This window comes from Vitis riparia, chromosome 7 (assembly GCF_004353265.1).
Source record: "Vitis riparia cultivar Riparia Gloire de Montpellier isolate 1030 chromosome 7, EGFV_Vit.rip_1.0, whole genome shotgun sequence".
NCBI classification, from domain to species: domain Eukaryota; kingdom Viridiplantae; phylum Streptophyta; class Magnoliopsida; order Vitales; family Vitaceae; genus Vitis; species Vitis riparia.
The window spans coordinates 5,383,574-5,409,732 of record NC_048437.1 but is presented as its reverse complement, the minus strand read 5'-3'; the positions used below and the strand labels follow the sequence as shown (position 1 = coordinate 5,409,732).

The 26,159-nt window shown below is 29.9% G+C and overlaps 3 protein-coding genes across 3 annotated transcripts; 1 reads left to right on the top strand and 2 right to left on the bottom strand.

Moving 5' to 3' along the window:
* Positions 1-668: 668 nt before the first annotated feature.
* On the bottom strand, positions 669-3,276 carry LOC117917874 (BTB/POZ domain-containing protein At3g49900). Its single transcript, XM_034834327.1, has 4 exons — positions 2,978-3,276; positions 2,768-2,837; positions 1,726-2,244; positions 669-1,519 (listed from the first exon to the last, which is right to left on the bottom strand). Exons 1-4 carry the CDS (start codon positions 3,112-3,114, stop codon positions 710-712), a joined length of 1,536 nt encoding a protein of 511 aa, XP_034690218.1. The 5' UTR covers positions 3,115-3,276; the 3' UTR covers positions 669-709.
* A 6,803-nt stretch (positions 3,277-10,079) lies between these two features.
* Positions 10,080-10,775, top strand: LOC117917372 (60S ribosomal protein L26-1). Its single transcript, XM_034833618.1, has one exon. It carries the CDS (start codon positions 10,132-10,134, stop codon positions 10,570-10,572), a length of 441 nt encoding a protein of 146 aa, XP_034689509.1. The 5' UTR covers positions 10,080-10,131; the 3' UTR covers positions 10,573-10,775.
* A 3,075-nt stretch (positions 10,776-13,850) lies between these two features.
* Positions 13,851-18,946, bottom strand: LOC117918971 (mitochondrial outer membrane protein porin 2-like). The gene is made up of 6 exons (XM_034835970.1): positions 18,781-18,946; positions 18,625-18,692; positions 15,008-15,118; positions 14,827-14,919; positions 14,533-14,735; positions 13,851-14,457 (listed from the first exon to the last, which is right to left on the bottom strand). Exons 1-6 carry the CDS (start codon positions 18,827-18,829, stop codon positions 14,151-14,153), a joined length of 831 nt encoding a protein of 276 aa, XP_034691861.1. The 5' UTR covers positions 18,830-18,946; the 3' UTR covers positions 13,851-14,150.
* Between the last annotated feature and the right edge of the window lie 7,213 nt (positions 18,947-26,159).

Genomic DNA, 26,159 nt, shown 5'->3' with positions numbered 1-26,159 from the left:
CGTTATAATCTGACACTATTTTTAAAAAAAACTGAAAAAATATAAAATAAAAAATGTTCCATATAATAGCATAAGTACAAAAATTATAAAAATTGTTACGTCATATTGAACTCTGGGTCCTTTAATGTCTACATTAGTTATTGAGGGCTTCTAGGGTTTCGAGGGTTAAAGCTCTGGAGAAAGAATGAACACGAACAAGGGAGGGAGAGCTATTTGGGGCTTTTTGGATTTAGGAATTTACAAATCTATCCTTAATTAGTCAATTAACATGTACAACATGAGACATTTCCATCCATTGAAACTAATATTGAGCAATAAAAAAGGCAAAGTGATGATATTTGAGAAGCTCGAGTGCATCGTGTTCGATTTTAAACATGAGTAACCAAAACACCAATAGGTTGAGAGAGTAAGTGTATTAAACCCAAAAATTTTATACAAATTTTTTCTAAAGTCACTATCAGCACACTTTAATTATGATTAGTCAAAGTTTTAAGGGTAAATGAAGTTAACTCTTTTTTTTTCCTTAATGCATGCCTAATGGCTATCAACCTTCATCTTCTATTCAAATTTCAAATTATTCATCAACTCAATTTCATATCTGGTTAGCAGACAATGCCTTTTCTGCTATGGGGTTGGTAAGCCTATGAGAGCAGTGAGAGAACAATATATAAGATCAACTTATCACACCTACATATAGAAAATCTGTGTTTTACACTAAGGACCTGCTCCTCCTGTGAGAAGGTGGACTCTCTTTCATAACAATTACTTGTTCGTTTCCAACTTCTTCATCATCTCCTGCTCCATCTCCATCCATCCCGCTTGATGTTTTACCATCAATGTCGTTGCCTTTTGATGCAGAAGTATTAGTAGATACCCGAAATGCGCTTTTTAATCCCTTCATCAGCCTTGCACCGAGATTCTTCTTAGTTCTTGGAGTTGGAGTTTCATTGAAGAGCCCTTCCGATAGAGGAGACAGTACTCCATCCACCGTGGTCTCCCCTTTGAGTCTAAACCTAAAGCTTGCAGAAGAAATGGATCCCCTTTCCCCTCTTTCTATCTTATTGGTTGAGCTCAAACGGAAACTCGCGGACCGGACCGAGCCCAATGCATTCGCCTGCTTCTCAGACTCTTCCAGAGTCTTCTTCATGGCCGTGAGATCTTCCTCCAAGCTTTTGATTCTTGTGACTGTGGCCCCCATTATGTCTTTGAGTTGGGCAACCTGGCGAAGGGCTGCATCTCGCTGCAGGATTCCACCGAGGGTGATGGAGCCACGGTCGCCTCTGACGTGATGCCGGGGATGAGGTAGCGGTGGCGGTGGCGGTGGCGGTTGCTGTTGGGCGGTGGTGGAGAAAATGGAGCGGGTGTTGAACTGCTCCACCAACATGGCTCGGATTATAAATCTCAATGGCATTCTAGGGTTCTGCACTACATGCATGAGGAGCTCAGGTGACAGCTTGTTGCAGTTTACTGCATTGCAAATTCGATTTTTCTGTTCCTCGCTCATGTTCTCATTGTGCTCCTGTGAATAAATTTAAACAAGAAGCAAGAGAAAAACACAGAGGAAAATAAGCCAATGATTTTTCCGGGAATTGCCAAAGAAAAAAATAGTAAAAAAAAATTATTTTAAAAAATACGAAAAAATAATAATTTTTTTTTAATTTTAAATCTATTTTTTATTTTTCTTATTTAAAAAATTAAAAATATTTTATATAATTACTTAATCACCTTAACATAGAGATCGACAATTTTATACAGGATGTCGTGACTCCGAGTTAACCGACAATGCATTGAATCGGCAACTACTTGAAAATCCTCTATTCCCACCGTCTTAACGTCGTCAACAGAGCTCAGGAAGGCATCCCCGTTTTCCATCGAACTCAGCGCCTCAATACATCTACTGACAAGTAACGCCGTTTCTTCTGCTTCTGGAAGCAGTTGCAGGCACGATCGGAAAATTATCGACGCGTACTCTCGGTTCACAGCCACCGCACTACAGAAGTAAGTTTCCGCTAACTGCTGTAAGTTCTCGACACCGTCTCCGTTCGTCTCCGCCATCTCCAGCAGCGACGCCGCCGTTCTCAGAGCCCCGACGTTGAAAGGCGTTATCACCGGGTCGGTGCCGTAACAGAAGTCGATTACGAGAGTGAACGTTTCGGCCGTTATGTTTAACGGCGGGGAGAGGTTTAATTCGGCGACGCCCGTTAGCTCCCGTTTCAGGTAAGCGCTTCTTGACGCGAGGGGATCCTAAAAAAAGGGAAATATAATAAATGCCCCTGTTTAATTCATTAATTGCGGAAAAGCACCGCTCATGTTTTACAAAAATGGGGCCTTTAATTCAGAGAAATTAATTAAATTGTCACTCTAAATATAGATAGATTTCATTTTGGTTATAGTCAACATGTTGTTATTTTAACATGTGTTTATTTTTTAATAATATTTCTTTTTATTACACAACATTTCACTATAATTGTACTTTTACCCAAGATTATTTTTGAAAAAATTATTATAAAAATTCTAATTTTAGCTAAAGTTTAAAACCAAAAAAAATAGAGAAGCAGAAAGCAAAAGATGTATTGTTTTTATTATATTTTTTTAATTAAAAATAGAAAATAGAAACCCAGTTGGCAGCTTCTACTATCCACCCAAGAAATAGTATAAAATAAGAGAAATTCATGGAAGCAATTAAGGCAAAAATAAAAAATAAAAAAATAAAAATAAACAAAGAAATTGTAGATCAAAGACCCAGGAATGAATTAAAGAAAAATACCTTGTGCAGTTGGAAACATAAACCCTGAACATGTATCAAGACATCAGTTTCACACCCTGTGGCCAGTGCCCTGATATGAAAATGAACAAATTCAAAAGGAAAAAAAGAAAAAGAAAAAAAAAAAACAAGAGAGATGAGAAGATTTGAACATTAGAGCGAGTCAGGAAAATTATTTTTGAAAAAGGGGAAGGAAAAAGGAAGAAAATTTACCATGCCTCCACTCTGGCATGGAGAGGTGTAGGAGGAGAGGATATTGAGAGAGAGAGCGAAGGGGTAGAGGTGGAAGAATCTTCATGTTCTTCCTCATAGATGGTCTCCACCAACCCTAAATGCCTCCAAGCTTTCATGGCCTCTCTTCTCCTTCTTCTTCGTCTTCTTCCCTGAGACGCACACTCACAGTCTTCAAACCTTTTTCACTGCTGCTGTTATTGCCAATTAGGGTTTCTGGATGGGTGAGAAATTCCCTATTCAGCTATAAATATTTAGGGCATTAATTGCCACCATGTGAAATCATAAATGCTACCCATTACTCCTCTTTCTCAAGTATTTTCCATAATCTAAATCCTTTACGGATTCCTACCAAAATTCTCTTGGATACTGCTCCACTCCTTTTCTCCACCATCTCATTAATTATTTTCCACAATCCCATCTACTTAATTTCAATAAATTAAAAATAAAAATACCAATTACTTCCTTATATATATTAACTCCATTTTCTATAGCCTCTCCATTACTCCCCTCACTTAACATTTTTCCTAAAGAGTTTGACCTACTCATAAAATTTTTTGGTAATATAATTCAAACCAGTAACTGAAAGGGTAATGACATTTAGTATTAACTACATATTCATGAGTTTTTTGTTTTTTTTAATTTTTTTTTTCTATTTATATAGGATGTATTTTTGCAGAGATGGTTCATAGTAGTCAATTGCTGGCTTTGAAAGTGATTACCCATGTCTTCCAATCTTTACTAAAGAATCTAGCTTCAGTGGAAAAAATATATCAATAGTCAGATTTTCTGTTTAATATACAGATGCTATGTCAATTTTGTTTATTATTTTTTTAAATGTCAGTTTATTACAAGCTTAAAATCAGCTTGGATTCATTTGATTCCTTTTCTAAATGAGCTACTAAAATAGAACCTATGATTGCTACTGTGAGCTTCACTCAATCTATCGGATCATATAGATATCCCTTCAACATAACATAGGTCATCGAAAAGGTCTCAGAGACCCACTAAAGTACAAATATTTGGATATTTTTAAAAAATAGATTCCTATTCAAAGAGTGCATAACCACATAGATAAGTTTGACAGGATCCACTTCGGGATTTTCCTTGGGAGGTATCAAGAAGGAATTTGAAATGTAATAATTTCAATTCATACATATACATAAGAAAATATTATCTATTAATTCAAATATTGTACATTCCAATATAGATATTGTCCACTTTGAGTTCAAGGACCTTAGAACCATAAAACATATTTACATGATTAAAAGAAGTTCATACTTATATAATATGAGAAAATTTTTCCTTCATCTAATGTGGAACATCATATAAATAATAAAAAGTATTTATTTATAAAAATGATAACTCCATATACTCTATAAATTGTTCTAACCTTTAGATCTATGAATGGTTCTAATGCTTTGGTATAAATAGTTAAGTGGGTTATGATTATAATGGTTTAAAATTGTAATCATGTCTAACTTAACAAAAACCGATTATAAAAAATAATTTCTCCCCTTTTTGTTTTTCATCAACAAAATCAATATCAATTAATGTCTAATAATTTTCAATAAATGGTTATAGTTGTTTGTAGTTAGAAATAACAGTTCTAACTATTTTAGTCTAAAAAATTAATACATAAAGGCTATTTTTTGTTCTAGAAAAATTAGAAAAAAAAAATAGAGAAGAAAAGTGAAAAAAAAAAAAAAAACAAAGTAAAAAATAAACTTAAAATTAATAAATTATTTTATATGCTTTTTCAAATTTATTTTCTTTATTTTCCTCTATTATATAAAAATTAAATAATTTTAAATTGGCCTAATAGGAAAAAAAATGATTATAACCATATAAAAAACCATTGTCCCATCTTCATCAACAAAATGAATATCATTTAACTCGAATATAGTGCTAACACCGGTTCCTTTGAAGTGTAAAGTGTTTAATTGATTATTCTAACTTTACAAATGCGTAGTTGATATAATTTTTAAAAGAGGAAAGAAAAAAAAGAAAAGAAAAATATTATAACAAAGCCAAGGACAAATTTAGAAACTATGCTTAAAAATAGTTTTATATTATTCAAAACATATAATAATTTACTTAAAAAATACATTTGACAAATTTTTTTTTATAGAAACAATTTTTTGAGGGTTTGTTTTGAAATAAATTTGAGGTCTTTTGAGTCGTGTTTTGTAGACTACAGTGAATAACAATTGAAAATATAAAAAATATTTTGAAAACTTTTGTATTGAATATAAGTGACAAGCATATAGTATTTTTATGGAGAATAAATTGAGAAATTTAGTCTTCATATTAGAGTTCTTAAATAAAAATTTATTTTTGGAAACTATTTTTAAAAATTGTTTAAAAAAATTATCTTTTGATAATTGTTTTCCCAAAAAAAAGAAAGTTAGGAAGAGATCCATCCTCACTTCTTTGCTCAGTCTTTTTTTTAAGTTTAGAGCATTTAATAATTTAAAAGGTTATTTGATTAAAAGGGTCTTTGAAAACCCAAATTTTGAAATTTAACCTCTTATTTTTTTTTTTTACCTTATTTGGACAAAAATGAACTTATTATTTTCTTATAAAAATAACTCTCTCTTTTAAATCTATATGTAAATACTTGAAATGACAAAAGACATTTATGTTAACAATTGGTTACTTTTTAAGAAAAAAAATTGAAAATGATTAAATTCACAATTTAGGGATTATTTAGTCCATTTTAACCAAATATTTCTATTTTAAAACATGTAAACCATTTATAACCCTTCATCCTCCATTCTTTGTTTGTCCTTATTAAGTTTAGAACATTTAAGAGTAATTTAATTATATTCAATGTCAAATATAAAAAAAACGATTGTAATGTATTATAAGAAAACTAAGAAATGTTTGATCATTGTCTTTGAAAATATTTTTTTGTTCTTTAAAATAAAAAATATATTTTTAAATTTAGAAAACACGTTTGAAAATTTTCTTAAGGACAATAGTTTTTTAAAATATGTTTTGAGAATGTGTGTTTTTTAGAACAAATTTAAAGCATTTTTAGTTAAATATAACTATTGAGTTTCCCAAACATCATTTCTCCATTAAAACCACATAGCCTTCCTTATCCTATAAGGAAATATAAAATTATAATAACGTATCAATTTAGGAAATATTTTATATAATATTATTTACAAAAAGAAGTTTATATTACTTAAGAACTTGTGACACTTTTCAACAATTTTCACCTTGGATCTCTCCATGATACAAGGGATTCACTTTCAACAAAAATTCTTTTTGTCATCTTCTTGTACATTGTATTTTCTATGGCTCTTCCAAAAATATTCATCATAAACTATGATACAACCAAAATTCATTTTGTTATCCTCTTGTATACCCTATTCTCTTTAGCTCTTCTAAAAATATTCATTATAAACTATGATACCAATTTGTTATGCCAGCGGAAATTGTAATGTAAACAATGTTAGTTTAATAATACAAAAATAAAATAATTCACATAAAGATACAAAAAGTTTTAATATAATTTGACCAATCATGTCTACGTTCACAATTGAGATAAAATTATTTCACTACATCATAAAGAATATTACAAGGGACGGAAATCAGATACAATTATTGAGTTTTCAAATATCTCATATTTTATCACTCCTTATATCTACACTCTAAATCACAATTCTCTCACTTTATCGACTATATCTCATATTCCTTACATTTATATTCATCTTGTGTAGTTTTTAGAACTCCACCTTTATCTCATGATCGTTCCCTCTATTTTATTTTTTTTACTTTACCTTCAACTAAAATTTATTTTATCATTATTTCATGTACTTTATTCTTTTTAACTTGAGATTTAATGTTATTGTTGTGTCGATGAAAGTTTTAATACAAATAATATTAATTTAAGAATACAAAGGTAAGACAATTCATACAAAGGTACATGGACTTTTTACGTGATTTAATAAATCGTGTTTATATCCATAAATAAGAGAGAATTATTCTACTATATTATAAGGAATATTACAAATGACATAAACCAAATACAATTATTGAATTCTCAATACATCTCATATTTCCTCACTCCTTATATTTATACTTGAACCATGAACCACCATAGTTCAAAGTCGTGGTTTGGGTCATTGACTCAGGAGGTTTTGAGGCAAAAAATTCAAATTTAAGAGCTTAAAATAATTTTAAAAAATTATGAAAATTATTTAAAAAAATTAAATACAAATAAGTAGAATGAAAAATTAATAAAATAAACTTCTATTATATTAAAATTATTCAAATTATAATAAAAACATATTTTTGGGATGATTTAAAATAATATTAAAAATCTCTAAAAATATTTTAATTTAATCACTTGATAATAAATGTTTCTTGTTGAAGATGAAAATAATAAAAAACAATTTTTTTTTATAAAAAAATTGTTTAAATTAAATATTTTGAATTTAAAAAATATATATTTTTAACTATTAAAAAATAAAACCATGATTCATCTTTAAAAAAATAAATATAATTTTTCTTATAAAATATATTCATTAATTTTAATTTTTATATAAATATTCATTTCCTATTTATTTGATATAAGTCTAATATTCATTATTAATTTTTTATCATTATAATTTTCATCAAATTATTTAAAACTCAAATTCCTACCAAATACTCATTATCTACTTAAAAAATAAATACATATTATTTAAAACCTAAATCCTCACCTATTTATCAACAAAAAAAAACTCAAATCCACATCTGTTAAATACTCATAACCACCATTAACCGGTCAAACACCCATTTCTTCCCACAACCAGCTCCTTCGCAGGCCCACTTTCTCTCTTCTCCCACTTCCATCGACCACCTCACCGTCGTTCTCTGTCAATAACAGCGGTGCTGGAGTCCGGCGACTCTGCCTCCTCCTCATGTCGCTTAGTTCCATCTCCGACAAGAACTTGGGGATCTGACCGGCGACTACAAGATGCAGTCCATTTCTGTAATCTGTATTTTTCATTTTCGTGGGTTTTGATTCTCTCATCTTCTCTACCATTTCTACTCTAATATTACCTTTTTTTCCATTACCAATAACCCAAATAGCTTAATCTCAACATGATCTTGGAGTTGTCTCAACGTTTCCATGGGATTCACTCTTTCAATTCAACCAAGTTTGCTCGATAAAATATCCAACTCGGGTATCGGTCCGATATAGGCCATGGTCGAGGCGGGTACGACTCGGCCGAGTCGTACCGGTATCGACCGAGATTTTGAACCCTGTGAACCACAAGCCTCTTACTCCACCAAATGTCTCATATCCTTCCTCACATCTTTATCTACTTTATATAGACTTTATAAGTTCATCTTTATCTTATAACTTTTTCCCTGTATTACGTAAAATATTTATAAAAATATTGCTAATAATTTTATTTATCCTATAAGAAAATGTAATATTACACAGACATATCCATATAGAAAATATTGTATGCATATTTTTTATATAAAAAAAAATGAATATATACTAATTAGGAATTTTAGACACTTTTCAACAAAAAAAAAATATAAATTATATTTTGAAACTTTTATATTCTACGTAAGTTATTGAGAAAACTATTTTTCATATGTAAATTCTCAAACACAACTTTGTTATTGAAAATAATTTATCAATATTTTCAAGAATAATTCTTAAAAAATATTTTTTTAAATATTCTCAAACAAGATTTAATTCTTCGTGCTTTAATTTTTTATTTATTTGTTTTTGCTTTTAAAGTAAAATCAATAGCATTAACATCGATTTTTTTTAGTGTATAACATTTACTAGGTTCTAATTTCATAAAATATATAATTATTATTATATTTTTTTTAAAATGGTACGACCCACCCATTTTTGGTTAAAATGGTGTATTAAAATGTTCTACCACACTTGTAACTACTTAACAATACTAAAGCAGTTTTTATATCATTAAACAAAATTCATACATATATAATATCATAAACTTCTTTCCTTATCTGATATGAGATATTACAATTATCGTCAATATATACAACATCCTCGTTGTATCCTAATCCTATGTAAATGTAATGTTAAATAGATAAACACTTTTTGTAAAGTTGAATAAACAAATATTCACATTGGTCATATTGACTTCAATAATATTTCTAAATACTCACTTTAAACCATATAAATATTATTCACTTTAAACCTAATATACCATTGTGGCTTTAAAAATAAGTTTACGTGATTAAGATGAGCTCATATATATTGCATAGGAGGAAAATTTTGTAACACTATACATGTACGAGATTCTTTAATCATATAATTGTGTAAAAATCTCTTGGGTATAAATTGAATAATATCTACAAAATTAAAAATAGATCATTATAACTTTTATTTCTTTATTTGTTTTTAACTTTTCTAAACTCAATTTTAAAAATAAAATAAAAAATACTTTTCAAATGTAATTTAAGACTTGATTTTCAACAATCGAACCTAGGCCTCCTGGGTATTCCAAGAGATGCAAGCCAAGAAGGTATTTTGGCCCTACAAGTCATACATGAACTTAACTATATATATTTTATACATAGGCTTTAGTTTTAATTAAATTATTTTAATAAATACACATATAAATAAATATCCATGCGAAAAATAAAATATTATATTAAAATTTTAACAAGTAAATGAATTGTGATTATTTTATTTTTAAGAATCATTTAATTGATTGTTAATAATATGAAAATTACAAATCATGATAACTTTTTAAACATGTTTTTATTTCTATAAAATATTTTAGACCTTTTTTTTCATACAAATATATCAAAGATTTCATCAGAAAAATGTTTTATATTTCACTGCCATTTAATATGAATTTCCATTTTTTTATTTGGGTATTGATTGTGCCTGTTTTAATTGGTATTAAATCCAAACGACGTCGTTTTTGAATTACTAATCCAAGCAATCTCGTTTTAAAATATTAATAAAACGAAGTCGTTTTTAACATCCAAACGGCGTCGTTTTTCCTTTGTCCATATAAACGACGTCGTTGAGCACTTCGAGAAACAAAACCCGCCGCTATAAATATCCAGAAACCCTAACCCTAATAACCCTTCTGGTTGCCGTCACTTGGTGTTGCAGAGAGAGGCGAGGGACCAAGATGAAGTACAATCCGAGAGTTTCAAGCTCCCGCCGGAAGAGTCGGAAGGCTCACTTCACGGCGCCGTCGAGTGTCCGGCGAGTGCTGATGAGCGCACCACTCTCCACCGACCTCCGCAGCAAGTACAACGCTCGCTCCATGCCCATTCGCAAGGACGACGAGGTCCAGGTCGTTCGGGGAACCTTCAAGGGCCGTGAGGGGAAAGTCGTTCAAGTTTACCGCCGGAAATGGGTCATCCATGTCGAACGGATCACTCGCGAGAAGGTTAACGGATCCACCGTCAACGTCGGCATCAATCCTTCCAAGGTCGTGATCACAAAGCTACGCCTCGACAAGGACCGCAAGTCACTCCTCGATCGCAAGGCCAAGGGTCGCGCGGCCGCTGACAAGGACAAGGGCACCAAGTTCACCGCGGAGGATATCATGCAGAGCGTCGATTGATCGGTTCGTTTTTGTCTTTTTTTTTTGTAACAGGTATCTGTCTTAGATGTTCTTTATCATGTTTTGTTTGGATGGTTTATTTTGAGGATTTTGCATTATAAGTTGAGGTTCAGACGTTCTCTCTGCCAAAATATGGATTTTATGATACCTTAATGGAATGTTCCTACTTCTTTATGGTATGATATTGTGCCTAGCATTCTCAATTAGCAAATGGATTTGTTTAGCTTCTTTTTCCGTGCGATATATTAACTAACAGGGAGCCTTTAATATCCTATTCATTGCTGAACCCAAACAAAGGCCTTTTGTTTTGGGTTCCATCTGCCTGTAATATGCTATGCATCTGTTGATGTTATCGGATCATATTTACATAATCCTTTCTTAGAGTTAGGAAATACTTGTTTGTAAGTATTTTCCTCAAATTCCAAAATGGAAGATGTGGGAACACATAATCAAGTTTGTGTTTGTTCTATGCTTTGCCCTAGATGGCTGAATCTCACTTCACCTGTGAGTGTTTGGACTCCCGTCTGGTGAGGTTGTAAGGTACATTTTCTTGATCATACAATCAAATAAGGTTGAGGCTTACTGACTATCGGTTTTCATTTATTGGTTGGACTTTACCACCGAGGATTATGCTTTGATTTGCAGAGTCTGGTTATATATGTATAATTGCAACTGTAAGGGCATGGTGTTTGAGGAACAAATTTTCCTCTAGAAAATAAAAACCATCCAAAACTAACATGTTTTTTGAACTTTTCAAAAGCTTTTTCTTTTCTTTTCTTTTCTTTCCTTTTGAAGGATGAGACCAAGCACACATAAAAGACTGATGGTCAAAACCAGGTGTGCGCTCATTCATACAGAGAAATAGAAATAATAGTGCAGGAATCCAAATAGGAAGTACCTTTACGGATTGATCTCTCATGTGAAGCTCCCCTTCTGTTAATTTGAGGTGTGAAATGGTTGGTGAAATAATCATAGAAAAGAAACCAAAAGAAATACATATCTCTTGACAGGATTCCGGTCAATCAACTGGAAATATATGCTTCATGAATGTTAAATTTAATAAAGGTCAGAGCTTAGAATGAATTATGTTTGGTTATAACCCCTCAACCTTTTACGTGTTTTATACTATTGTTCCTTTGTATTATTTTGTTCCCTTGTATTCGAAATCTAACACTTCATCCCTCAACATGTTTTACGCTTTATCCCTCAGCATGTTTTACACTTTGTTACCTTATATTTGAAGTTGGACACTTTTATCCCTCTAGTTTGTTGAAGAATAGTACTTCAACATCATTTATGAACCCTCCATGATTATAAAAAGGATTGCTCTGTTCTGGACGCAAGTTTGAATTCATTTATAAGCCCTCCATTATTATAAAAAGGATTACTCTGTTTTGTACGTTAGTTTAAATTTGGATAAAACTAACTTCAGACGGACAGTTTTGAAGTGGAGTTTCTTAATTGGCCGATTGTATTGATTTTTTATTTTAGATTTTAGATTTTAGAGAAGTTTGATTTTCTTATTTGAGAGATGTATGTCTGTAATTTGTGATTTTCATATCCATATAGAAAGTGATAATTTGATTATGACTAATTTATTCAAATTGTTGTTGTTTAACAAGCAAAACTTGGGGGTAGATTGTTGTTTAAAGTTACGGGGCAAAGTATTGAATTTTGGGACTTCGAATATGAGGTTCGTGGGGCAAGGGGTCTGTTCTTATTTTGACTGAATATGAGCTTTGGGGGCAAAGTGTTATCAGCTGGGCTTAACCCAATTTTCTTCATGGGAAGAGTTTCTTATACTTAGACTCATAGGTGAACTGGACACTAATGCACGTATCTTTACTGGTAAGATGATGACTCACAGGTGAACGGAAGTGAACGGAAGGTAAACCATTTTGCAGAGAACAAAGAATTTTATTTGTTCTTAAATTTAAGGCTATTGGGTTGATCACCCCTGACAGAGGAGTAAAACTTATAGCTTCAGTCATTTATGGATACTGTGATTTCGTTCTGTAAACGGCAAAACACCAAAGAGTGCCATTTGAAACATGGAACTTAACCAAAAATATCAGTTTGGGCCGGGCATTTGCTCCGAAAATAACAAGGTTTGAAATGTCGGAAACTATCATTGATATTTCGTCCAAAAACTCGATAGTAGGAAAAAAATAATCGGAAAAAATCGCATTATTGTGAAATGTCAGCGATATTGCGATCTTTATTTTTTAGAAAAATGGTTATTTTTTGAGGAAAATCATGAAAATTTCTCATTTAAGGACCCCTCACTATTCACATGCTTGGTGGAACCTAAACCTATGTTTGGTTCCGGGAAATTTCGAGGGAAAGAAAATAAAGAGAAAAAGTGAAAAAGTGGAAGGAAAAAAAGAAAGAAAATAAAAAATAAATTTAAAATTAATAAATTATTTTGATATGTTTTTTTAAATTTATTTTATTTCATTTTCTTCATTATATAAAGATTAAATAATTTTAAAATGTATAAATTTCTAACTAATTTTAATTATAGTTAATTTAAAAAAAAAAAATTATAGTGAAATCAAATACTAGAAAATCATTCTTTTTTACATTTTCTTTCTTTCGTGCTTATCGAGAATCAAACATAACCTAAAATTCAATCCACTCCTCTTACTAGTTGCACTTTGCATAAGGGCGACTCAAACCCAAGTCAAAAAATTTACATTAAACCTTAACAGCTAAAAGTTGATTTGCACTTTGAAGAAGGGAGAATCGAACCGAAGGCAAAAAATTTACATTAAACACTAAGGGCAGATTTACACAAAATTAAAAATGCACAAATGCATGTATTTAATTTCATTTTAAAAACAAGATATTAAAAAAATATTTTAAGAAATAAATATATTTTAATCATTTTATTTAATTGATTATCTATCATTTACATGATGATAAAATATAAAAAATATAAATATAAATATTATTGTTAAACAATATTTAATAGAACTTAATAATAAATATATGTTTACAAAATTCAATGCACATTAACTATAAGAAATTATATCCTACATATATTAATTTTTTTAACAAAATAATTTTTAAATATCTATTATTATTTCTTCTATCATTTCTTAAAATTTTTCTCAGCATTTCCATGGGATCTAATTTTGTCTCATCAATTTTATTTTTTGTCAAAATACCTCTCAATATTTCCTGATATATTGATAAAATCCAAATATCAATATATATATGTGAGATTACTAATATTTTCAAAATAACTCTCACATTGAGAATCCTGCAGATCACGATCAAAACAAAATGTTCTGGCACATTGCAATAAAGCAGTCTCCAATAAATTTGGCACTACCACTCTCCAACAATCCTCCACTGGAGGGTAAGAAAATGTTGCATCTATGTCAAAATGATGAGAAAACGAGGAAAAAAAGACCACAAGGAGGCCTGAACAAAAATACAATCCATCCACAATCCAAAACCTAGAAATGAATATATTGTGGAATTATTTATTAAGAGCTCCCTTTCAGGCGCCACTGAAAAATAAAAAGGGTATGGAATTCAAACGACCGAATACTCCAACAGCAGAAAACCACTCAAGGCTTGAGAGCAAGGGCCAGCCCAAACCTAGGAGTTTTGTCCAGCGCCTTGGTGTCAAACTCGCCAGAGAGAGTCAGTATTGACTTTGGTATGATCTCATGCTGCAAGAGAGCCCCGAGATTGCCGTGATTATTGAGCTTTGCTTTCACGTTTGTTAGGGGGTCAATTGCATAAGACCCTCCTACTGTAAATGTATTATCATTTGTGGAAAATCTTCTACTGATTTCTCCCACTGCAGCACTCTTCTTTAGTGAATCCAGGTGGTGCACATATGATGCCCTTATGGTGTCTCCCTTGTCACCGCTGAGAGAGAGCCAGTGTTAAAAACTATACTACTATTTCAGAGAGAGATGAACATCCAGAGGATGGGGGGCTTACAGAATTATTGATGCACAAGAATCTGGTTTTGCCACACTAATGCCAGCAGTATACTTTGTAAAACAACCAGATGTAGTATCATAACCTGCCTCCGCACCAAAAGCAATGCTTGGGGTACCAATGGTGACCGAAAGATCAACTGCTGGTGACTGATTCAATGCAACTGATGTAGTGAGTGTTGCATGATCATGGAAGTACTGAACCTCCAGCTGCATAAACAAATGGCAAACATAAGAACGTAAAAACTCAACATATGTATATAAAATCTCACCTAGCATAGAGGATGATTTGTACCTCCAGCTTGCCAGAATTGTAATCAGGAAATTTGAATGAGGCAATAGTCTTAGTGGATGGAATAATCTCTGTGAATGTAAGGGTTGTATTGATCTGCCATAACAATGAAAGCAGAAGATGCTTATTGCAGACACAAAAATTCTTAGTAAAAATTTTAAAACCGATAAACCAAGTGACCTACATTTGACCCTGTGTCAGCTTTTACATCAATGACAGAATTTTTGTATTTGTATTGCACTGCTACATCGCCAGTTGAGAGTCCTCCTTTCTTCACTGCAGTTGATGTGATGGCCTAAAGAACAGTAGTTGGCATTCAGTTGTTGCTCCCAGTTCACATTGCACAGGATAAAAAATACAAATAGATGACAATCACAACCGCCACCAAATGTTGTCAGGAATAAAGCATGAGCCCAAAACCATTAATACCAAATTTAAGGACCAAAAGTTAAATTTTGTATATTAGAGATTAATAAATACCATTAGGTGTGATAAATGATACAAATAACTACAGGTGAAATAGTAGTATAACTAATATTTGCACTAAGAAAGAACAAAACTATTGTACACTATGGAAAATGGAAATGGCTACATGTGCACTGATTTGGAATTAGAGCTTCATCAAAAAAATTACTTAGTCTATTGAGCAGGATGTACAAATTGAACTTCAAGGTTTCTTTCTCTTTTTTTTTTTTTGATAGATAAAAAATAAGTATATTAAACGAAAAGAGGAAGCACCAAAAACAGTGCCCTCCAAGTATACAGGGAGTATACAAACAAACCCAAAGACACACCCCTAAGGGGAAAGGAAAGCAACACACCAACTTCCTTTACTTAGAGCCTAACTAGTCTAAAAAACTTACAAGAGAAGAAGGGCTCAAAACTAAAGAAACCATGACCCAAGACCAAATATTACATACAAAAGAATAAACATGTCTGGAACGTACAAACTGAACTTCAAGGTTTCTTGCTCAATCTCAGTGGTAGATTATTTATTAAAACGTCTGGAACATTTCACCATTAATAAACAGAACTGCCCTGTAGACACCTGCAACCATGCCTGTCTTGCACAGATCCTAAACACACAATTTTGAAACTCTGGCATGCTACAAATGTGAACTAAAGATTTTGTAACAAAGGAATATCAAAATTCCTGCAGGGAAAATAATTACATTGCCATATCAAAAGCCACATATTTCTTTCCTATAGAGAATCCATCTCAAATCTCACTACATAACAACAGAGTTCCAAAAAGGTTTCCCAATGAATAACAAGAAAAAAAGCACATTTTTTATATACCCACTCTTCTCCTATGTCCTGATAGCATATACCAACTACTCAATTCCATAATTCCTTACAACTATGGGACTTTTTTTTTTTACTTCTGCTTTAATGGATAAACATAAAGTCATATAGAAGGCACCAAACAAAAGGGGAAGCATCATTTCTATACGGTGGTATATAAAAGGGACCAAAGAAAGAAGAAAATACATACCCCTCCAACAAACAGCAAAACTATGTCCATCTATCCACAATTTAGACTACAAATGAAGTCTAGCAACATATAATAGTCAACCCTAGCAAGGACCTAGATTACTTTAAAAGGAACTTGATGAAATTGGCTTTTGATCCGAATGCTCTTTTTCACTAAAAGTTTGATCATTATGCTCTCTCCAAATGCACCAAAATAGGCAAAGGGGTGCCACTCACTAAGCCTTCCTCATCCACTTATCCAAGCCTTGAATCTTTCAGCACAACAGAGCTCCCTAATTGACTCTAGAAAAAACCAACTGCATCCCAAGAATATTCAGCAACAAATCCTACAGCTGTCATGTCCAATTGCAATGGATCAGAATGTGCTTTCTGGTTCCTTAATAGCTTTACAACTACAAATCTGGCATTCTGATGTATATGATTGCATTATCTCAATAAGCGGTCAACTTGTCCATTTCATTAACATCCAGTTACGATCATTTCCAATGCCATAAAGAGAGTGGTTCTATAGTTGTCTTATAAAATCCTCTTTAGTTGGGAAACTAAAAATTAACTCAAAAATTAGTTAGAAGCATTGTCCATTTGTTCATCCCACTCCATTGTTATGGGCAACATGGTTTCATCTCAAGGGTTTGGAAGGGAGGCCATCTTTATTTCTCTATAGCAAATCAAACCAAGAAAAATTACAATAATACTAATGTGTTGCTTAGCCCTATCCCTTCCTTTATACTCCTAATATTACCAAATAATAATAATAGTAATTTTTTGTAACCTATTAGTGCCAAGTATAGGCAAATGTCTAGGTGTCTAATCCTTCACACCTACAAATTTGAGGATATGGAGACTTAGCTAAGATGTATCTCAATGATGGATGTAAACACTTGGCTACAACATAATAACGGGAAAACAAAATCAACTAGAAATCAATAAAAAAATAAAGACATCTTTGATAAAAACTCTCCTTTTCTCTTTTATCCTTGCTTAAGGAAGTTGAAATGGAAGAATAAATCGATCAAAACCAAATAGTCACATCTGAAGCAAAGTAGGAGTATCCAACAAGGTTCTCACACTCACATTGTGTTGACACAATTACACAAGGTGCAATTGGAGAGTCCGGGTATCATAGCATGCTTCTCAAAACTACATCACAAAATTTGCTTGACAATGTCAGTTGATCTATTCAACATTTCCTTATTCCCTGAACCTATAGGATGGTAGTGGTAAATTATGGCACAGTGACTCAGTTCCCCCGACATATTTTTTCTCCTTCACTACAAAAGAATGTTATAAAGAGCACAATCATATTCCCCTCCATCTTCCATATCAAAACAATCCAGTATTGTAGGCTCAGGTTTGTTGCAGAGGGGAAACTTCTTTGTTTTCTAATGACCAAGCCACAAAAAGGCACATGTTCATTTTCTCAAATAATTAATAAGTTTCTCAAGTGAACAATTTCAACATGGTTCACTTTAACCCTGTCGCACATTGGATGAAACCAGACATCCCTTTTTCAAATCAAGAAAAAGGCTTCAACCTATACACTCTGTCATGCTTAGGCATTAACCCAAAAAAAAAAAAAATAGGAAAGAAAAAAAAAATGCACCTTCGACTTGTCATTTTAATCAAACAGGCTTGTCAAATTCTAGATTATTTTTAAATGAAAACACATCAACAGATAGCCTTCAAACTTGATTACTTATACACAACATCAAACTTTGTAAAGCTAAATAATTTAAGAATCCAATTGCGTGACATCACATAAACACAAAAATAAATTAAATAATTGAATATTCATACAATCTATTCCACTTTCAACTTCCACTAAAGCCTCTATACTAATTCTTGATTCTTCCAATGTCTATACAATCCATCATTATAAGAATGCATATACAACCTGATTTTCCAAATCAACATCATACCTCGAAATCAACCATAAGCCAAAAACAGCGACCACTCCAACCTAAGCAAATGTATCATCAATTCTTACAAGAATGACGATTCCTAAGAAATGAGAATGAAACATTTACACAGGAAACAGGTTAAAGGTCACAAGATCTTATCGAGACTAAAAGCACTAACACACCTTCTTTCAAATTCAGCTAAAAGTTAAATCATAACTCCTGCCATTACAGTTTATTGAAATTAAATGCACAGTCTACGCAAAAATAGTCGATCCCAATGCGATCCAAAGCTACCGTCATAATTGTCCGTCAAACCCTAAACTATTGGTCTAGGCATCTTCAAAACAATATTTAGAAAAAAAAAAAAAAAAACACGGAGATAGATCGTTAGAGATTCAATCCCTACCACTCCCGTATCGCTGTATGTGGAGACGGTGAATTTCTGATCGGAGATATAATCCCTCGTGAGAAGATCTACAATCAAATTAAGAAACTAGGGTTTCACAATCAAATCAAATATGAGCACCAGATATTTCAGAACATGTGCGAGTAGAATGACTACCTTTGGCTTTCTTCCCTATATCGGCGAAGAGTCCTGGTCCCTTGCTCATGTTTGCAGATAGGAAGGGGAGTATCCGAATGCCGCAATGGGAAGATTGGAGGTAGGAGGTGGGAAGAGGAGAGAGATGCGAAGAATTTTCGTATTTCTTTTTTTCGTGGTCACCACCAAAATTGCGAAAGCCGAGTGTAAAAGTTGGCTGTGAGCGGTTGTGGTGACAGCCGAGATGTCGACCGTGGATTTAAATGGAGGGGCTGCATCGTGTGGCGGTAAACTATACCTACAGAAAATCGAAAAATCGGCGATCAAATTGAGCGTGGGACGACGCGCGTGCTGCGGCGACAAAAAATGGGCAATTTTTTTAAAAAAAAAATCGCCACTTTTTTTTTAGGACTTTTCAAAAAACGCCATTTTATATATATATATATATCCTGTTTTTTTAAAATAAAATAAAATAAAATTTATCTTTTATTTTAAATTTATATTATCATTTTATTTTATATTATCCTTTTATTTTTAACTATTTTTCACATTTATCTCCTTAATCTCATTTCAAAAAATTACTATCACTCTACTCTTAACTTTTTTATATTTATCTTTTTAATTTTATTTAATTTTAAATATTTTATTTTAAAATATTAAAAATATAATTTTACTCAAAATTTTCTAAAATATAAAAAATAACTAATGAAGTTCTAAAATTTTATAAATTAAAATTAATTTGATAAGATAAGATAAATTATTAATAATTTTAATTATTTAAATAAATTAAGAAAAGTTGTCACTACATGTTTGTAATAAAATTTTAGAAATTAAATCATAAATAAAATATTTTATATAAATCAATTTAAGTTTTTATTTAAAATGTAATAAAACGTGTTTTAATAAAAGCATTTTTTAATTTTAAAAATAAATGAATGTAAATACATTAAAGGAATTTAAGCTTTTTTTTTATAAATATTTGATAAATATTATCTTTAATCATACTCATGTCAATTACATTTATAAAATAATTGTTATTTATCTTATCATTTTTTTTTAAGTTTTTTAAATATTTTCATTAATTTTTAGTCATTTCATTTCTGTTTCAATCGATGTTTTTATCACAATATTTACCAATATTTTTTTTATATATTTATAATATATCCACTAAAATTCAAGTTTCAGTATATCCAATTTACCGATATTTCATACCTTGGTTAAGATCAATCAACCACTTATCTAATCATTACATTTAGTAAGGGATTGTTAGTGAGATAATCAATATCTTAGTGAGTTAAGGTTCTCTTTAACCAATTACAAGATTAATATACACTACCAATCAATCCTTCGTTTTCTTGCTCAACGATCAAGTGATCAACTAACCTACTCTTGGTTTTGAATTTTTGAAAACTATTTAATCTTTAACACATACTTGAAAAAACTAGTTTTCCTCAATTTGTTGAGGTCGTATGCTTCATCCAATTTAAGATTTGAATGCATTTTAAAATAAACCGGATGAATTTTTATTTTTTTTCTAAACAAAATTATAAGACTAAATAATTTTTTTTAAAAAATCCTATTTCAAAGCACTTCCACCTTCCATTGCAAAAAAATCTTAAAAACATGAACTTTGATTCAAAGCTTTCTTGGAGCATGTTGCTTATAAAGCATTGAGTCTTACGCCAACAAAAGCTTTTAACACAAACAAGTTAATTCAACAACATAAAAACAAAATAATCAATACATATGTATACGAGGTTTTAATATTATTCGATCAACCATATCTACATCTATAAATGAGAGATAATTTTTTCATTATATCATAAAGAACATTACAGATGACAAAATCATATATAATTATTGGGTTATCGAAACATCTTATATTTCCTCACTTTTTATATCCACATCTTGAACCACACTTCTTATATCCACATCCTAAACCACGAACTCTCTTACTCTATCAAGTATCTTTTATTCTTCCTCACATCTCCTTCAATTTTCTATAATCTCTAAAAGTTTATATTTATCTTATGACTTCAAATATTTATAATAACGTTCTTTATTTTATAAAAAAAAAAATATAATATTACAATAATATGTCAACCTATAAAATATTTTATACAATATTCTTTAAAAAAAAATTTATTAATTAGAAATTTAATACACTTCCCAAAATTTTAGCTAATTAAGTTCAATCATCCATTCAAGGCAGGCTCCCGTCTTTCCATTAGCCAAACCATTGTTGCCCTGAGTAGGTCTTTTTGTGGGTCCCTTCAATTGAACATTTGCAAAGTAACAAACTAGAATGGTCCTCTGAAAGCCACAAGATCTTTGACGCTTAAGGGTTGTTAGTAACAAATCAAATCATAAAAGGAAATTTTTTGTGACTTACCTTTCATGGGTTGTGAGGTGCTGTCTCTATAAGGATCTCCTGCTGATAATTTTCTATTATTAAAAATAAAAAATTCAATATTTCAAAGAATATTTTTAGTCATTTTCAATTATTTTTCCTTCATATTTGGATTGTAACTTAATCTCAAATGAAAAGTTTATAAAAAAATATTTTTACTTTCATTAAAATTAATATTTACAAATATTTTAAAAATCATATTTAAATAATCAAATATTTTTAATTAAAATTAATATTTACAGAAATTTAAAATACCAGATTTAGGTAGTTTTCAATTAATATTTTTCATGAAAATTTATAATTTTTTTAATTATCAAATTCATCATTTTATTTATTTGTATAGTTATACAATTACCAAAAATCTTGTTTTTTTTTTATTTAGCCGAAAGGCAATTTATCTTTCTTTTATTTATGGGCGATATTACGTGACATTATTTTATTTGTGAAAAATTAGACCATGTCATGGCTTATAATTGACTAATTTATGATCGAAAAGTGTATTAAAGCTTTGGGGTTATAACCCTGAGTGTAGTTTAGACTTTGGTTTGATGTGACTTGAGTATTAACTTGAATTGGGCCGAGTTTTGGGTCAAAATGGCCCATTTTTGAAACTTAATGTTGAAAATGGGCACATTTTGAAACTATTGTTTAAAATGGCCTCTTTGATGCCACGTAGGCGCCACATCATTAAAAAATATTTTTTTTCTCATTATAGTGAAAGCCGCAATTGGGAAACGCGGCTTCATTTTTGCACTAAAGCCGCAGTTGGGAAACACGGCTTCATTTTTGTACTAAAGCTGCATTTGCCAAACGCGGCTTCATTTTTTAACTAACAACCGCGGCTTTAATTCATTTTTATTTAAATTTAAAATTTAATTAAAAAATTATTAAATTACAATTTATGAATGAAATTTAAAAATATACTTAAATAATAAATTATTTATATTTAAATTTAAAATTCTAGTATTACTTCAACAAACATAAATTGATAAATAGAAGATATTATAAATGAATGTTTTATTTATTAATAAATTAATAATCTTAAAATAATAAATTTATATAACATATAAATAATATATAAAATTGTATAATTTATTAATTTAAGATATTTAATTTGTTAATTTTTAAGATATTAATTTATTTATATTATGATAAATTTATCTTTATCGAAATAATAGTACAGTAGTTAATAACTGAGATTTCAATTATAATATTTTTTTTTACTTTCCAATTTAATTAAAAACTATTAAATCACAATTTATGATTGAAATTTAAAAAATATACTTAATTAAAAATTATTTATTTATACTATTATTTCGATAAAGATAAATTTATCATAATATAAATAAATTAATATCTTAAAAATTAACAAATTAAATATCTTAAATTAATAAATTATACAATTTTATATATTATTTATATGTTATATAAATTTATTATTTTAAGATTATTAATTTATTAATAAATAAAACATTCATTTATAATATCTTCTATTTATCAATTTATGTTTGTTGAAGTAATACTAGAATTTTAAATTTAAATATAAATAATTTATTATTTAAGTATATTTTTAAATTTCATTCATAAATTGTTATTTAATAATTTTTTAATTAAATTTTAAATTTAAATAAAAATGAACTAAAGTCGCGGTTGCCAACCGCGGCTTTAGTTAAAAAATGAAGCCGCGTTTGGCAAATGCGGCTTTAGTACAAAAATGAAGCCGCGTTTGCCAACTGCGGTTTTAGTGCAAAAATGAAGCCGCATTTTCTAACTGCGGCTTTAGTACAAAAATGAAGCCGCGTTTCCCAACTGCGGCTTTCACTATAATGACGAAAAAAAAAATAAAAATTAATGATGTGGCGCCTACGTGGCATCAAAGAGGCCATTTTGAACAATAGTTTCAAAATGTGCCCAATTTCAACATTAAGTTTCAAAAATGGGCCATTTTGACCCAAAACTCAATTGGGCCAACCTGACATAAGTTCTGACTTGACTTATCCCTCAACTTAGGTAGAGCCTTGGTGCAATTGGGCCTTGCCTGACCTGGGCCTCCGGGTAAATTAAGTTTTAACTTTAGTTGGGCCTTAGTGTGACTAGGCTTTGGGTAACTTGGGCCTGACGTGGCTTATGATTTGATCAATACCTTAATTTGAGTTGGGCCTTTGTATGACTTTAGACTTAGGACAACTTGGTTTCTTGCTTGACTTAGGGTCTTAATATGACCTAAACCTTGAGGTGATTTCAGTTTTGAATTGAATTTGGTTTTGACGTTACTTAGACCCTTAAATAATGTTGATTTAGGGCTTGAGTAGCTTGATAATGAATATGAGAAGTTTTTTTTTTTTTTTTTTTTTTTTTAACAAATTTGGATATCAAGCTTGAAACTTTGAAAATTCTTAATAATACAAATACATTTTTTAAAATTGAAGGTTATGTTTGGTTCTTAAAAAATTTAAGGGAAAATGTAAGGGAAAGAAAATAAAGGAAAAGTATAACTAAAAAAGTGAAGTAAAATAAAAAATAAATTTAAAGTTCGATAAATCATTTTTATATGTTACTTCAAATTCATTTATTTATTTTTTTCTTTTTTTACATAAAGATAAAATAATTTTAAATTGCATAAATTTATAATTAATTTTAATTATATACTTTTTTTAAATATTTTTTATAATACAACCAAACATGAGAAAATCATTTTTTATAATATTTTTTTTTTCCTTTATACTTTTCAAGAACCAAATACAACCACAGACTTAAAGCATAAAAGATTCAAAGATACTTTGAAATCTTCTTTAAAAAAGGTAGTCATTTTTTTTTTCCCTTAAAGTTCTAAAGATGCTTTGAAATCTTCTTTAGAAAGGGTCTTAAATCTTTTTTAAAGTAAGTTTTATAAATTTTTAAAAGAACCTCTAAGACTTCGACAAACTTTAAAAGAGCTATAATCATGTACCTTTTGCCTTTTTGAATTATTTTGAAAATTTAGGGAGCCTCGGAGGATCATATGTAAATTTCTCTATTCTCATAACATTTTATTTTTTAATTAAAGTAAATATTTTAAATTTTTTGGCAATCGAATTTAAATCATTTTCAACTTATCTTTTAGATGAACTCTTAAATTTATTTTCCAACTATCAAATTCACTTTTTTTTTTTAATAATTATAGTTTAATGATCAAAATCCATATTTCTTTATTCAATAGAAGATACTTGCCTTTTTTTCTAACATACATTATTTTATTTATAACAAATTTAAGTTATACGATAAATTTTAATTTCTCATAAGTTTAAATTAATCATGAAGATTCTTTTATTTTTTCATTAGTCCATAAATTAAATTAATTTATATATTTGTGAAAATGTCAAAATAAAATAATTCCATGCATATTTTAGTCTCTTTACTTTGATCTCAAATTTGTTAAAGTGATTACAAAAAGTTCAATGAAAATTTGAATTTCTTAAAAAATTATTCATAGAAATACATTGGGCCCCATTGTTGATTGGACATTTAAGGGAAAAACATTGTTTTCAGTGCAAGTTGTGAGAGTGGTATCAAATCAAAACAAATTTTAAATACTAAATTTAGCCTAAAAAGGTTAAGATTGTCTAGTGAGATAATAGGGATAAACTTCACTATCAAGTGGGAAATAGTCGAGTAACCTATTAAGACCCTTAAATGACCGTTTAATGATGAAGGAGATAGTGGTGCAAAGATAACCAAAAGATTTACCTAAAACTTGTCGATGAATTGAACCATCCAATAATTCAAAAAGTCATGTTAATTATTTATTTTATATATATTTTAATAGCTAGTCCCGGTACATAAAAAGTTGGTTGTTTTTTATACTTTCATAATTGATCAATTTTTTTTATGATTGAACCTAAAGTATAACGCTAAACATTTTTTTTCGGTCTACTTTTGGTTTCCTTTATTTCTTTTTCTTTTCCTTCTTTTTCTTTATGTTAAAGTCCAATGAAACTTAGCCAAGGTGGGGACGTGTCTTAATAATGCTATATTTATAATCATATAATATGGTATATTTCTATTAATTTAATTCGAATTTTCTTCCACGTTGTTATTTCATATTATCGTTTTTCATGCATTACACTGAATCAAACATCATCTTATCAACTTCTGCATGCTTGGATATTGCCTTTTTACGAATTGACGCATGGTGGAACACACGTGGGCGGGAGGAGCTTTTAGTAGTCCACGGCACGTCTCTCCTTCCTCGGGAATGGAAAAGCCGGATAATGCTATTTTTGGTTTTCAAAATTTCGGGGAAAAAATAAATTATTTTAAAATTACTTTTTATATTTATATAATTATTTTTAAAATATTTTCAAAAAATAAAAATAAAAATAGTAAAAATTAATTAAAATATATTTTCAAAAAATTCCATGTTTTCATTACAAATTCTTATAAAACACTTTTCTATCAAACAAATCATTCGACCTGTTTTGGAATTTAAACCAGAAAACTATTTATATGTTCATGATGATTCCATGGAACGTTAAATTTTATAGACGGTGTTTGGAGTTTGAACCACACATTTATCATGATTCCAATTTTGAAATGACAGCCACCACCGCTGATTTTATGGCTCCGCGTGATGGCTAAAACACCATGCTCTTGATCTCATTTTTATTAAAAGATAAAAAGAAAAGGAAGAATAAAATAAAAAGTGAAAAAAAAAAAAATTAAAATCAATAAATCATTTTTTATATGTTAGTTTAAATTCATTTAACGTATTTTAAGATTAAATAATTTAAAAATACTTAAATTTCCAATATAATTGTAATTATATTTGATTTTGTAATATTTTTCATACTACATCCAATATAAAGAAATCATTTTTCTTTTCTTATATTTGATTCTTGAAAATTTTGAGGGAAAATGAAAAGAAAATAAAATATAGATAGAAAAATAAGAAAAAAAAAAAAAGAAAATAAAAAATAAATTTAAACTTAATAAATTAATTTTGTATGATTTT

Excerpts from the sequence above, each read along its gene's own strand:
- LOC117917874 (XM_034834327.1), bottom strand. The coding sequence starts at position 3,114 with ATGAAAGCTTGGAGGCATTTAGGGTTGGTGGAGACCATCTATGAGGAA. Across the intron at positions 2,838-2,977 it reads CATGCCAGAGTGGAGGCATG|GGCACTGGCCACAGGGTGTG; the intron begins GTAAATTTTCTT and ends TTTTCATATCAG. Across the intron at positions 2,245-2,767 it reads TATGTTTCCAACTGCACAAG|GATCCCCTCGCGTCAAGAAG; the intron begins GTATTTTTCTTT and ends CCCTTTTTTTAG.
- LOC117917372 (XM_034833618.1), top strand. The coding sequence starts at position 10,132 with ATGAAGTACAATCCGAGAGTTTCAAGCTCCCGCCGGAAGAGTCGGAAG.
- LOC117918971 (XM_034835970.1), bottom strand. The coding sequence starts at position 18,829 with ATGAGCAAGGGACCAGGACTCTTCGCCGATATAGGGAAGAAAGCCAAA. Across the intron at positions 15,119-18,624 it reads CATACAGCGATACGGGAGTG|GCCATCACATCAACTGCAGT; the intron begins GTAGGGATTGAA and ends ACTGTTCTTTAG. Across the intron at positions 14,458-14,532 it reads TCTTGTGCATCAATAATTCT|CGGTGACAAGGGAGACACCA; the intron begins GTAAGCCCCCCA and ends GCTCTCTCTCAG.